Source organism: Plectrocnemia conspersa, unplaced genomic scaffold, assembly GCF_051122295.1.
Source record: "Plectrocnemia conspersa isolate PC_06_02 unplaced genomic scaffold, ASM5112229v1 ptg000008l, whole genome shotgun sequence".
NCBI lineage: Eukaryota > Metazoa > Arthropoda > Insecta > Trichoptera > Polycentropodidae > Plectrocnemia > Plectrocnemia conspersa.
In genome coordinates this window covers 501,401-517,715 of record NW_028277172.1, presented here as the reverse complement: position 1 = coordinate 517,715, position 16,315 = coordinate 501,401, and the positions used below count along the sequence as shown (strand labels likewise).

General features: G+C 31.9%; 1 protein-coding gene across 9 annotated transcripts in view; it reads right to left on the bottom strand.

Annotated features, from left to right (window-relative positions):
• The window catches only part of LOC148232640 (uncharacterized), a 76,039-nt gene that overhangs the window by 8,756 nt on the left and 50,968 nt on the right, over positions 1–16,315 (bottom strand). For 3 of the 9 annotated variants that reach the window (XM_088189490.1, XM_088189491.1, XM_088189488.1), the window contains one exon: positions 4,420–4,563. In XM_088189490.1, coding sequence (XP_088045616.1) covers positions 4,420–4,563 — 144 coding nt within the window. Of the gene's footprint in view, positions 1–4,419; positions 4,564–13,663; positions 14,183–16,315 lie in introns of those variants that run through there. The other 6 variants (XM_088189492.1, XM_088189493.1, XM_088189489.1 and 3 more) reach the window with 4 other exon arrangements.

Sequence of the window (16,315 nt, the reverse complement as noted above, 5' to 3'; positions counted from 1 at the left end):
TCTTAATATCAAAATATGATTTCGAATGCACATTAAAGTAAAAAGTATCTACATAAAATATTGTTACGTGAGCCTATGTCAAGTCAAAGTCAAAGTTTTTGTGTTGTGGGAGTCCCTGCATTTGTGCTCTATCTCCCTGTCGGAATTTATGTTGTTAATGTGTCAAAAGTAATGATTAATTAATAACGAACAATGATGGCCCCAGCCGCGCACAGCGCGGCTAGGGCCAACACTATTCATGCGAATAGAGGTTTATGTTTTAAATTTTAAGATGTCCAGCGGATGTGGATTTCCGTAAGGGTCCCCCGATCTACAGAGGTTGTTGATAGTGCTGTTGGGGTTTTGTGGCAGTGACTTAAAAAATTTTTCCGACAGTTTCTGTATATACTCCATGATTTGTTCCATGTCCGTGTCTTTGTGGATGTCGGAGTTTCTCACAAACTAGGGCGCGTCGGTGGCCTGTCTGAGGACTCTGTTTTGGACTATCTGGAGCCTTTTCAAGTAGCAGCTCCGAGCGTATCCCCAGACCGGAGCAGCGTAAGTCATCACGGGCCGGATGATCATTTTGTATATCAGGAGCTTGTTCTTCAGTGAGAGCCTCGACCTCCTTCCTACCAGAGGTTGGAGGGCGGAGACCCCCGCCAAAGTTTTGCTCCTGATGTTTTCTATATGCGGTTTCCAGCGCAGTCGTTTGTCTAACGTGAGCCCGAGATACCTAGTCTCGTCGGTCCAGGGAACGGCCGTGCCGCACATTGTCACATTGCCCGGCGTCTTTTTGGATGCGTTTTTGGAAAATAAAACCGCAGCACTCTTCTTTGGGTTCACGGTGATCCTCCATTTGCTGAACCATGCTTCCAGCTCGTCGATGTAGTTCTGGAGCCTCTCCACTATGAGCTGTGGGCTTCTAGATTGAAAAAGGATAGCTGTGTCGTCCGCGTACAGCGCTATTCTGGCCCTCCTGTCGACCGGTTTCGGTAAGTCCGATGTGTATAAAGTATACAGGAGTGGTCCTAGTATGGAGCCTTGGGGGACTCCTGCAGCTATTGGCCGTATCGCTGATATTGTGTTCTCGTTTTTGACACTGAACTTCCTGTCCCGCAGGTAAGACGAGAGTAACCTGCAAAGAGAAGAAGAGACATTTTGATTGATTAATTTGTGAAGCAAGCCGTCATGCCAAACCCTGTCGAAGGCTTTCGCAATGTCCAGGAAGATCGCCCCCGTCGAGAGCTTGAGTGAGAAGCCGGAGTTGATGTACTCGACGACTCTCATCAGCTGGTGTACAGAGGAGTGCTGCGGCCTGAATCCATGTTGTTCATCTGGAATGATGTTTTTCTCAGCAATGTCCTCTTTGAGTCTTCTTTCGATGACTCTTTCGCACACTTTTCCAATTGTCGACAGTAGGCTAATGGGTCTGTAGTCTTCCGGTTTGGTGCCTCCCGTGTTGGGCTTTCTTATCAATATGACGGTCGCCGTCTTCCAGCCTGTGGGGAAATGTCTGAGTCTTAGACACGAGTTTATCAGAATCGAAATAATCAGATACCCCCTCTCCGGTAGGAGTTGTAGCGCTTTCGGTTTTATTTCATCCGGGCCTGGTGCTTTATTGGCTCTCATGTGTGAAATGATGTCTTCTATTTCCAGTGGGCTCGTGTGTCTGATGCGGTCGCTCGGTGGTGTTGACATCTCGTGGAGCACTTCGTTTTCTATCCTGTCCACGAACAGAGGATCGATGTTAATAATTGTGGGGGTGAATTGGGACTGCAAACCGTCTGCGAAAGCTTCCGCTTTGTCTTCCGGGGTGACAGCGATACTTCCGTCGGGTCTCTTGATCGGTGGTACGTTGGTCGATTTGTTGCGTAGCGCCTTGGCCATTTTCCACAGTGATCCATCGTCGGTGGCCAGTGACTGGATTTTTTCCTTCCATTGGCTGTTTCGGAGTTCCGCCAGGGTAGATTTTACCTCTCGGTCCAGTCGGTTCAACTCCGCCTTGTCCGAGGGGTTGCAGAACTTTTGCCATCGCTTTCTTGCTTTGTTCCTGTTTCGTATGACCCGCCGGATGCTCAAGGGAATGGGAGGGGTGTGAGCCTATGTGAAAACACGCGAATTATGTTCACACGGCGTCCATTACTGAGGAGCGATAGCGTGGCGACCGACGCGCCATTCTGACGATCTGCGCGGGAGTCCCGACGAAGGCGCGAAAGCCCGCGCATGCGCATCTCAATATTCACCCCTTAGATTGCAACACTCTTATTATAAAAATTGTAAAGAATAAAAAAAATAATTATAATTTTCTATTTCTTTAAAAGTTCATCGTTACTTGGAGAATAAGATTTAGATATTAATATTGAATATCTTTTACAATCTCAATATGTATGATTAAATTAATTCATAATTAAAATAACGATTTGTTTATAATTATTATTATTTTTCATATATATTGAGTTGTTTATTTAATTTTACTTTGATATAATTTAATTTTTATTTATTATAATACATCTTTACAATTTTTTTTCTTTACGATATCTTAAAACGTTTGCTCTGTTGTTTATTTATTTATTTATAAATTTGTAAAAAATATTTATTTACTTACGAATAGATATAAATTAATTATTTACCATGTAGCTTTTGAATGAAAAGTGTAATTAGTTTAAAATTTATATTTTCCTTTACGTTTTGTAAATATGAAAGCATTCTTAAATATTTAATATTATACATGTAATTTCATATAATAACAATATTTTTATAAATAGCCTCCCATCATATTAAAATATAATATTATATGTTAATAACCTTTAGCTGGTATTTATGAATATGAATACATGAAGAAAATTTAGGGGATCAATCGTTACCGAGCCATATGTACATACATATATATTTAGGATGGAAAAATGTTAGGAAATACTAGAATAGATAAATTCAGCAGGCGCTTTAAATATACGTCACATTTCTATAAAACAAATTTAATTTAACAAAAATAATTAATAAACCGTTCTCATAAGTTCAAAGGTAATTTAAAGTATTAAAAAGTAACTTTATAAATTTTCATTTAGTAACAATATTTTTGAAAAATGACTAAAAAGTTTTTATAAAGTCTTAAAAGCGCTTTAAAATTAATTTTGTATTAGTACAATAAATGATTTTTTTAATCTCAAGAGTAAAGTTCATTCTATTTATTTCCAGCTTTGCTTTTTATTGTAATATTGAAATAAATATAAATTGATAAAGTTAAGAGTTTCATAACAGACTTTTAATTTCATAATTTCCGGTTAAAATTCGCAAGCATGTTTTATATATTTATGTACAATTAACTTTCGATTTTTTCGGTAGATACGTTTCAAGATAAATTGAAACCGCGTAAATCGAGGCATAAAACGAAATTTGTATTAAACTTTTAGTCGTACGTTCGTTGCGTAAAAGAAGTGCAGAACATTTTTTTTGCGCAGCAATATAAATCTATTCCTCTATTTATGATACGTTAAAAACGTTCCAGGAATTATAAAGTAAACGAGCAGTCTTCAGCGATACGTGTGCACTCCAAAAAGCAACTCAGGACTCACAGCATGGGCAGTGAGAGAGGTTCCAGATGTACGTCAATTGCAAGAAGTGGAAGTAAGCCATTATTAACCGACGTGTTTGTATATCGCTGCGTTACATGTGTCAAACGATGTTTAATTTTAAATATTTCGTAATTGCATAAAACGACCACCGTGTAAATCGAGTTTCTTAATTAAATTATAAAATAACATGCATTTAGCTGAAATTATAGATATTGACTTACTTTCGATTTCTCGAGCTAGCAGCCCAAAATATTGATTTTACGGGATATATTTTTGATATTTGATAACGGGATATTTAGGGCTCGCCCACTTTTGCTGCCACAATTACTAGTATTAGTGTAACCATAGCGCCACGTAGATTTTCAAATTAACATTTAATAAATACGTAGCTAATACTCTCGAAATTATGACAACATTTAAGCTATATAAAAAAGGCACTTTCCTATGTAATTCCTATGATTTATGGCCGGGTTATACTTAACGGCATAAAAAGGGTCTCGTAATCGACTAATCCTTCGTTGTGAATTTGCTGGCATGGCAAAAGGGATAACTGACCTGCCGATGTTTATGACTTAATAGCGTAATATTTAGATTCTCACGCTCGTGTTTAAATTTGAACTTAGAAACCTGACGAATTACTCTCTATATTTATGTAAGCTATGCACTGTTTGGTTTCTCATGATTTCAAATTAAAAAAATGGCATTTTTAGAATTTGTTTTGTTGAATCAATAGATTTCTGATCCTTACTTATATTTTTATAAAAATAAATTATAGCAAATGAAAGCACATTTAAATAAGTAAGCATGACAGCGAAAATATATTACACGCCATTTTAATGGCAATAGCTTTAAATTTCGATCGTACTTTTGGACCTACCTTTCCAGGAGGTGCTGCTGGAGGCTGCGAAGGTTGCGTTGCCAGCCTGCTCAACACTCTGGCCTGGCTGCTCTCGTACATATTCATCAGCTTCTGCTCCTTTTCAATGAGCTGACGCTGCTGAAACCTGGCCTGAAACAATCGAAACGATGAAAATGAGCGTCGAGATATCTGATGATGTCGGTCGGAATAAGGCAGTTCCTAATATAATATTAAAGTCTCATTTAACGAGTCTTTAAAATTCGATTTGGCTATTAAATTTTCGGATGCACCGACAAGAAACTAATTTGATATTAAAAAATGTTTTCATTGGAGAAGAGAGATAATAAATGGTGTCATCAAGCCCATTTTAATATAATATATATTTTTAATTCAATTATAGAATCTATTAAAATAATATTAAAGTAAAGATTGAATATTTTTTCAGACATCCGATATATTTGTCATACGAATATTATACATATAACCAGTAGTATGTTTTAAATATATATAATTCTATTTATATAATACATTCATATAATATTTTTTTGAAGTGCCCTCAATGTGTATTTGGGAGTGAAATGTAAAACGCATACGTAGACCGTAAAATAATAAATCAAAGAGAAATTCCATTCCATTTGAGTATTGACGAAATCGAAACGCGATTGCAAATTTCAAGCGTCATTTGGGAAATATAACCGCAGAATTGATTAAAGCCCTTCATATATATATATATATATATATATATATATATATATATATATATATATATATATATATATATATATATATATATATATATATATATATATATATATATATATATATATATATATATATATATATATATATATATATATATATATATATATAGTATATATAAAAAATACTATGAATAAGTATATTCTCAATATAATATTATCACTTTGTATTTAATTTATTAAAATTAATGAGTGCTACTTAAAACACGTATACGTTTTAAAAATATTGCAAGTGTAACGTTAACGTTGACGTGTATTAATATTAAAAATTACAATTTAGGCTGAAATACTTTTCCCAGCCGCAAACGAGCAGCGATGGCAATTAAGGGCGCTTTGTGCATTGTTATCCCGGGATGAATTATTGTTAACTTTTTTTTTTAATTCCAGGACCCTAAAAAATTTAAGGCGAGAGAAAAAGAGTTAAACGCCCGCTCAGAAAGATCTATAACAATTTGGGTGCAGATAAATTGCCGAGCATTGTGAAAGTAATGTTTTTGTGGATTAGCGAAAATCGCGAGCTTAATATAAAAATAAATTTATATAATAAATTATTTTAACAAACATTATATTAAGTTGCAAAAGTAACACTTAAATATAAATATTTTTGGATTGAAGGCGTGTGACTTTGCAGCAAAATACACGCAGGAAAAGCTGGTAATAGTTCATTTTATCAACATATATTAATTACTACATATATAGGGAAATTTATATGCCACTATCAGGCGGAGGAGTTGAAAAAAGATTGATTTCTTTAATTTCAAGTAAAAAGAGTATCACACGTGTGAGATGTAGAAAAAAAAACGTTCCATTATTCACTGTATATATTATTGCAGAGAAGTGAAAATTCGCTTGACGAAATTTATTATTCATATTGGATATAAATTTCAAAGTTTTCATTAAGAAGTACGCGCGTTTTGTACCATCACAATATATTATTCGGCGTTAGCAAACTTTTAGTGTTCATGCGCATAAATGTTTAATAAAATGTTTTGAATACTTTTGGGAAAGTTCGTAGTCACAATGCGAGGGGAATGAAGTTGTGGAACTACTATTTATCCCCTTTTGTGTTAATACAAATACACTTTTGCAATATATTATATATCTATATGGCTGTAAGTAGTGTGTAATTTAGAAAAAAAATAATGAGGTAAAATATCAGCGATTATGTACTTTTCCTTGAAGCAATAAATCGCCCATGAAGGCGATGCAGATGTTTCGCAAGTGCAAAAACTGATGATTGACCTTAAACGGCACACAATGGACTTCTAAATATAGAGAATGAATCATGCGCCCACTCGCGTCGAACACTCACTCTCGCGCCTCAACTCTCAACAATATTAATTAATCGCCAGTTGATTTGTTAAAAGATATTTATATATCATCATTGTTTATAGAGTGTTTTCAATTAATAATTGATTAGTTTTCTATTCGAATTAAAATGAATGAAAGCGTTTCGTTATCGGCTTAATAGATGCAGGGTGGCAAAATAATGAACGATATTTTAAATAGTGATGTTAGAGAGTAAAATACTCAAAAGAAAGTTCATTTCAATTCATGTATCATGTATAACATACAAAATAAATATTGATTAACATATTAATAATAATATCGTTATAAATTATTTTAAAATATTTAATTAAAAAAATTAGAACGAAGCAAAAATAATATTTAAAACCCAAAAAGTTGAGGGTCCGGTATTCGCACACACGCTACCTCACTATCGTGAGGTACCGACTAAATTATTTTTACAAAATATTACACCTAAATATAAACGTTATTAATTGGCAAGTGTAAATAAAGCTCATCAATGCCACTAATTTGATGTTGTGAAGGTTTTGAAAAGGATCTAAAATAATCAATAACTCAGCTTCCAAATTTCAAGGTATCCTTGACTCAGGGGGTGTTTATTTTATAAAGAAAAATATTGTTCTCATTTAATTTAATATGCAATGCAACAATTAATATATTTTGTACGTAGGCTGCAGGTGTCCTAGAAGTGAGTTTGTAATGGATTTCGGACGTCAAGCTAGACTAGAGAGAAGTGGCTGATCTGGAGTTGAGTCAACCTCCTCTTCATTAAAGTATATATTGAAGGGCTATTGAGCTCTAATGTGGATGCTTAAAGGTAGTATAAGTTAGTGCCTCCAATTGTAAATAGAAAATTGGTTCAATTTATGAATGAATGAAGAAGGACTGAGGTTTAAGAAATAAAATCTAGGAAATTCTAGTTTTCAGGTTTATGGATGATATTTATAAACATGACAAAATAATTTATTATCTACAAGCTGGCAGCGACTCGGGTAATGATCAATATTATCAGTGTACTGAATTAGATTTGATTATGCTCTCAAAACAAAGTAAATTCCCATATTTATAACGCTATGCTAATTAGAATGCGAGACATTATTTTGTCTCTAATAGCTATGCACCGTCTGTTGCTGCGCAAAGGTAGTTACTGAGCGATTAAACTTAGAATAATCTTTATTTTAAAATAACTATACATACAAACAAATACAATTTCGGTATTTTTTGATTATTTTTGACTGATTTTTGTTGCTTATAATCTAAAGTTATTTTTTTTATTTAAATATGGAAATTTTATTCTGAAGTCTAAAAATAGGCTATAAATCAGTTAAATATGCAGTATGTACTAAACTATATAATAAACTATAATAAAGTAATAATTGTAGAGTCGCCACACACAGATGACCAAGATTAAAAGGGTCATTGTCTCAAACCCTAACATAATGGCGTAAAAGATTTTGAAAATTTTGAAATATTTTCCGTCGTTAAGAGAATCTCTTTGAGGCGAGACGGTCACGGATATCATAAATCACTACATCCGTGACTGCTTCCAAAAAATGCAATACGACCTTGGACGAGTGAACGTCGCTTTCTAAAGTCGTAGACGTATTTTGCCGTTCTACGAAGCGACTGCTGCGATTGGCTAGAAGATCACTGTACATATGCGATTGGCCAGCAAGCCTTTAACCCATAAAAAATATTAGCTTGGGCTCCGATGAAGAGAGGCAGACAGTCGGATAGTGAGAGTTACCAGCAGCCACCCAAAGAGACCACCAGACGTGCCTTCACCGACAGTGGCGAAGAGACAACCTAGAATGACTGAACCACCTTCGCCGCAAGAAGAAGCAGCGAAGTGGCCATAACCCTTATAATTGTATGATTATTTTTTAAGTACTCACTAAAAAATATATTCTATTGTTTTTAAAATAAAAATTTTAACAAAATTTTTTTTTTAAATTTAAATAATAAAATACTATAATTCTATTACATTCTTATAAATTATAAAAATATTAGAATTTTTAAATATTTCAGTACGTAAGGAAAAATTAAGTATTTTTTGTTTTATATTTTCTACAAAGAATATATTTTTTTTATTTAAAAAGCATAATTATAATTTGCACGCATCCCTCGATTTGCGTGAGAAGCAAAAACATGCTTTTCAATATACTTGATTTCAAACATAATTGATTCCCTACACGCGGAGCCTCTCTCACTGCCCATGCAGTATGTTCTGAGCTACTTTTTGGAGTGCATGCGTGTAGCAGAAGATTTTTTTTATTTACTTTATAAGTTAAGGAAACGTTAAAAAGTACATATGAATAGTATTCGATCATCTTATTACAAATTTCGTTCTGTGCGTCGGGTCCGTCGCAGTAGGAACGCTCGTTACCGAGCGTTTCCACTGCGACGGCGCCGTCACAATTTACGACATATTTCCTGGAACATATCTACCGCGTAAATTGAGGCATGAGTGTATAGGCTAAAAAGTAAGTTTTATATACATCATATATTCATAATGAATCATCAACTATTTATATATAGTATTTTACCAAAGCAAAAATATTGAAAATGTTAAATGACAAAATTTATAAAATAAAAAATAAATACTAATTAAAATTAAACATCTTTTACAGTTTCCATTTTTCTGTAAAATTAATTTTATATTGGTTTTAACAACATTGACTTTTTGGATCAATCTATACATAAGGAAAATGTCTATTGTATTGTCGATTCGCTAAAATTATATGCTAATGTGGTGATGTAATATGCGTGAGATCACTAGGACTAAGCAAATATTTGTTGATCGACTGAATTAATAATAACACTAAAACATTAAATAAATAATCATATTAACAAATTGATATCTATTTTACATATCATAACCATTAGAATATTATAATATTTTAAGAGAAATCTATTTTGTTATGAAGAATAAACTTAAAAGGCTTCTATAGTTCTATATTGATTGTTGCTTGTTTGTAAAAATATCTCATAATATATTCAATATTATATCTAATATTTCATTAGTTTGTAATTGAGTTTATAAAACTTGTTTAAATTGTATTTGCTGCATTTGATTTTAGAGCGGTATTTCGTCTGGGACGAACAATTTAATTATTATTAAAACTAGTTTGAGTTAAACTATTGCGAATGTGGTACGATTTAAACTAATTAAACTTAATACTATTTGTGTGTACTGTCAAGTTTGAGTCTACCTATGAAATATTATAGTTGGTCGAGAGAATAATTGCTTTATGCGGGTCAAATAAATTGAAACTTGAAGCTCAATACAATCCACTTATCTAATAAAGTTTTTATAATTTTTAATCGACTTGAACGGCGCAATAAAAAATAATTAAAATGTCACATCAATAGGTTAAATTATGATTTCAGATATAGCAGCACATGTATTATACATACATATATAGTAGAAGAGTCATACATATGTGCAAACATATAGTAACTACATAGTTCGCTAACGAAAGCGTGGGACTTGGAAATTACGAATTTAGGCGACTCCGAGAGCTCGTTAAGGGTGAAACTATTAACTTTTCCAACAAGACTAACTTTCGATTCGTCGTGGTTTTAGTCAGTAACAAGCAAAATTTCATCACACACACACATTTATGTATATGTTAGGCAAAGGTGTTAAAAGCTGGTAATCAAACTATGGTTTTTCAAATTCAATTTAAAATTATTCGTTTACTACTTAAAATTTGTATAAAGCTCTTAAAATAATAAAAAATACATTATAACAGTTCTTAGTGAAATATAGATACATAATAATATACATTTTAATGATATATTTCAAGTATCTAACATTGAAAAAGATACATTTGTATTGGTGGCGGTGAGGGAGTTGCGATTTGTGGGAAGCTGTAAATAAAATAGCGTAGCTCTTAGTGTTAATTCCTCTTTATACAGTTAAAGTTCTACTCTTAATTATAGGTTTAATGAGCACGTATAAAGCACGATTTTGGCAATGATAATATATTTTTTTAAATTTACACACTTGATTTATCAAAAATAAACAGTCGGAATGTACATATGGGAGATCGATTTAATTTACATATTACAAGTATATTTTATTTTGACATAATGACACATCTGTCATAAAAGTAGTATTTTAAATAAATATATATGCATACATAAATATCTATATATTGAAGTATACGAATAAAATATGTTTTCTATATGATCTTATCAATACATATATTTTTATGCCACATAATATAGTAACGCTTTAGGAATTTGTATTATTTTTATTTTGTATGAGCTGGACGTCCTTTTTGATCCACCATTATATGAAAATATGTTTCGGGAGACGACATCGTTGTCGAATATTAATGCAAAGCGGCGTCGGAGGAAATCCTTTGTAATCGGGTTTCGCGCCATGAAACTTGTATGATTTTGACAATTTTCGGCTCAATTATCCGGTGGGAGCGTATGAGGAAAATGTGATATATTTTTATCACGTCAAGGACCATTTTCCTTTGTATTATAAATAAATATTAATCTGAACGTGTAAGTATTATTCTGTACACGACAACGATATAGCGCCGTTTTCAAACGATCGAATTACTATATCACTATATTTATCAAAGATAAAAAATATTTTAGGTATTGCATATAAATCAAATATATATACAGAAAAAAATGCATAATTTAAATAGTGAAATTTTTGCTTCAAAACAAGCGATGTATCAGTTCGATCGGATCCCCATACTAGCCATTTTGAGACTTTCAGAAAAGTTAACGCTCTTAACTGCTTGGTTTTAAAGATTAAAAATTAAATTTTTAGTATCGCATAGAACTACCGTGTACCCCCAATACGTTATGTATTAAAAATATATATATTTTTTTTTTCAAAATGGCGGCTAATGTAAAAATTTAAAGTGTCATAACTTTGCAAAATGAAATTCTACTGGAAAATGTCGTATGCAAAAAGTGTTTTGAAACTTAATTTTCATTTTAAAACAATTTTTTATTTTATTTTTTAAAAAAAAACCGAGTCTTACGGTATATTGACCGGGACCCCGAACGAGCTTTTATGCGACTCGGCATATAGTTAACGCTCGTATTTGGTTTCTATTTAAGATATTGACTTTAATTTTTGATACGAAATAAAGCTTTCGAATATACTTACGATACCGTTTAAAAAAATAAAAATTAAAAAAAAAAGTTTTTTTTTTTCAAAACACGTTTAGTGTTATGAGTCGATCGACCCACCATACATACGCTCATAAGATTTGCAATATAGTTAAGGTCAGTGTGAGCTTATTTATACATATTTAAATTGAAATTTTTGTGACAGTATAGAATTCTTAAGCACCCTGTGTATGTTTGTTAGCAAAATCCAATGTGTCAATTTTTTGTAAAATGGCGACAAGTATACAAATTTAATCACTCATAACTCAGTAGGTTTAAATTTTAACAAAAAGTTCGCTATGCATGAAACGTTTAGAAGCCTAAAATACATCCAAATAAAATATAAAAAAATAGTTTTTTGCTTCAAAACAAGCGATGTATCAGTTCGATCGGACCCCCATACTAGTCATTTTGAGACTTTAAGAAGAGTTAGCGCTCTTAACTGCTTGGTTTTAAATATTAAAAATTAAATTTTTAGTATCGTATAGAACTACCGTGCACCCCCTATACGTTTTGTATGAAAAAAATATATAATTTATTTTTACAAAATGGCAGCCAATGTACAAATTATGTATATATTATATGCTTTTATTATATTATGTATTTTATTAATACAGAATAAACCTATCGCTTAGGAATTTTTAAAATAATTTAAATGTAAGCTATTAAATTAGGTTCAATACATAATACTCCTACTACTTATTTATTTAGCAATGTTGTAACATGTATACATTTATTATAAAAATACATTAACAAATATTACTTTATCCCGATCTTTTTTTTTATATAATTACCAATTTAAAAAATGTAGTGAAAAATTAAAAAATCTTATTTACAAAGCTATTTGAATAAAAAAACATTATATAAACTATCGTTAGAACTTGATTAACTCTACAGATTTGTAAAATATATTGAACTCTAAAGATATAGCAATGGTAAGATTTTTTTAAAATGCAAAGCGTATAGCTTGTTTAATTCTACAGCATTGCAAAAAAAATATTAACTCTTTGAATTTTTTATTTAAATATATTGTAGAACAACTCGTGTGCGATTAAACTTTTTTAATATTGATGTTTTTATGTAAACATTTTAATAGAGATTGTATTTTTAATTATAAAGACAAACAAAAACTTTAAATTATATCAAATATTTTTAAAGCATTATCGCGAGCCAGACAAAATAAAGTTTTAACAACTGTTGCCATAACGGATTAAAAAAAAAACACTTCTTAAATATGAATTATATTTAAATGTGATTTATTCATCAGTAAAATAATATATCATTTTATTAATATCGCACAAAATACTTGTGTCAGGGGCGGGCTGTAAGATACTTTCCCTCTCGATCGCTCGCGTGTTAAGTGACGAGAGTGAGTGAGAGATAAGAGCATGCATACCGCATGCTCTTATCTCTCACTCACTCTCGTCACTTAGCACGCGAGCGATCGAGAGGGAAAGTATCTTACCGACCGCGCCTGCCGCGTATATATTATATATATAGGTAATCCTTCTCTTTTCTATAAAACTACACATATGGTAGAGTTATATCTCATCGATTATTTTTAGATCACGACGTGACTTGCCCGGGTGAATCTAGTAAAGCAATACCAATTACCAAACCTATTTGCGTTAACACAGTGAGTTCGAGAGATAATAATTTCATCAGTATTCATAATTGATAAAGAGATGGCAAATTTAGGTTTACGTTTAATATACTTATCATTACTTTTATTTATATTTTGAACAAATTTATGGAAATTAAAATCATATTATATTTTTTATATTCATTAATCAAGTATATTAAGTGTTTTAGAGGTAACAGTAAGAGCGTTAACTTAAATTTGCCATCTCTTTCTCAATTATGAATAATGATGAAATGGATAGCTTTTAAACTGACCGTGTTAACGCAAATTGTATATATTGTAGACCGTGTTTTTGACAGTCAAGTAAGTTAAAAATGTTGTTTTTAAATAATAAAAACAGGAAACATTTGTATCATTTCTGTAGGTCATAAGTATGGTATAAAATATTTTTATAAACCTGATCGTCCTGCGAAGGCCTATTTCTCAGCGTCCTATAGTATTCTCTAGAGACCCACGTGTCAGCCAAGTCTTGCTTTTCCTCTCCAGCCATCAGCCTCGTCCACGTGGGTATCGAGCCGAGACTCTTGCTCAACATCGTCGTATCTCCCCACATCCTCCTCCAATCTCTCCTTCTGTCCTCCTCCATCACAAATACACTTCTTGCGCGTCAGCTTTTGAAATCTGAACGGATCCAACTTGGAACGCGGATACACCCCGAGAACGTTGCGTTGTTTCATCAATACGTATTTTAACAATGTCACATACGAACTATTGATTTATTTTCAAGGCGGTAGGTGTTCAATGTTGCGCAATTCGACAGGTAATATTATTAATTCGACGTATGTAGTGTGTCTTGTTCGTTTAACGACTGAGGCGAGAATATCAAAGTGTCAAGACAAGAATAGGGGTTTGTTGTGGTAAAAACGGTTGTATACGTTGCCATGGTGTTGTTGCGACAGTGAGGGTTATTTTTGCGCTGTTGTACATAATACACAAACAAGTTATACGGGATGATTTAAACGACACGTGCACAATATTGAATGAAGGTATACTATTTAATATGTATAATATATGTTTTATCACTAGTGACTAATATATGAAATACCTGGGTACAAATCTCATATCGAGCCTAGTGTTTTTTTCTATTTTAAATACCATTGTGCTTAGATAATCAATTTTAGTAATTTTTAAATAATAATACATTCATTCTTTCATCGCAGATTAGGTTCACGGATGAATAATTAGAATAAAATTAAGCTAGGTCATGCATAAATAATTCTCAATTGTTCCCAATTTTATACCTGCAAATAAACATGGAGGCGGTCACTAGGGCGGTTCAATGGGTGCAATATTATAAAGGGGTCCAATTTAAAAATATTTTAAGCCCTTTATAAAAATAATAATTTAAATTGTGTGTCTTTAGCGCCATCTGAATATTTTACAAAAACAATAAAATTATTTATAGTATAAAAAGTTGCAATTTCAAAAAAAAAAAAGTTGAAAAAAAATTTGGACCCCCTCATAATATGCAGCCTGGGTACCTTGCACTCGTTGCACCGCCCCAGCGATCACCTCCATTTGTACCTGAAGGTATAAAATTGAGAACATGTGTACATAAATTTATATTTTCCCTTAAACAAAAATCGTTTAAGTTAGGCTAGGTTGGGGTACGATAAATCGTAGCCTAACCTAGCTCAACCTAACTCAATTCCTTATAAAAACATATTTTGCCTGAAAATAATAGGTTTATATATGGGATTTAACGAAAATTAAGGACGCAATAACTTCCGCTGCTTTTATTATATCAACATAATTTTTTACTAAAAAATAGACCTTGTAAACATCTCAAATATAATTGTTAGCCAGCTATATCCACCAATTTGTTTCAAAATGGTGGCAATTCAAAAAATAAAAAAAATCATATCTTCGTTAAAAATTTTTTTAGAGAAAAAAGTTAAGAAAGTAAAAATGTTTTATATTGAAAATGAAAGCAGAATAAGAATTAAAAAAATTTTTTTTTACATTTTTGTCAATTATTTGTTATTAGGGCACGATCAGTGCTGCAGTTTTAAACATTTAAAATTTTTCTAAAAATAATTTTTTATTTTATTTTTGTTCAGTTTGATAACCATGTTAATTTTTTTCTTTATTTGGTAACACAGCACCCTCGGTCGTTTATGTTACCATGGCGATCAACCAATGCGTTGTTAAGACAATATAATCATAAAATTGCTAAACATATTTTTATAAGCGTCGAATACAGTATATAAACTAACTTATTTTCGAACAACTGGCATTCCAATGCAATGTTGATTTGATGTTGAAAAAAGAAAAACACCAGTACTGTACCGACACTTATAAACAAGTGGTGTAGATGAACTGTAATAATCAAATTTAATGTTGTGTTATGCACAATCATGACTGATAAATAGAAATATTTTTTTACAAATTAAAATTGCGAAGCACAAAGTGTAAATTGTATTATATTGTATTGTATGTATAAAATTGTTTGTCGGTATAAAATTGACAAAAGTTCGATTAACCATTAACCTTGAAATATGTACACCTGCCACACCTGCGTATTAAGGGTGAACGTCTAACCTGAAAACTTATAACTAAAGTATATTACAGGCGTTTTTATCTATGTACATTCCTAAAAACCTAAAGGACAACGATGACAGTTATCGAAAGCGTTTTGTTTTCCATCAGAGTGGCAAACGCATCGTCGGATTTAATTATCGCAAAGAAACTTTTTACTAAGGTCGAATCTGCTAGAGCTTGCAAAAAAGAGACCTTGCAGTAAACTTTGGCAATTTCGAAAAGAACGCCAATAATTACAAAAGCTGTAGGTTTGGGTAACGTTGTCGAATTTGTCAATACCGCAGATTCAAGTCGAAGTTTGTTAATTAAACGCTTGAAAAATGTGTGCATATTTTAACAAAGGTAAATAGTTTAGGGTAAAAATATAAATAAATATAATAAACCAGCATCGTATCCGACGAAAATTTTTCATAATATAGTAAAAGTTTTTTAAACATATTCACTATTGAAACATATAATTTATTAATAGTATATAATTTAAATTAAACATAAACTAGTAATTGATCGT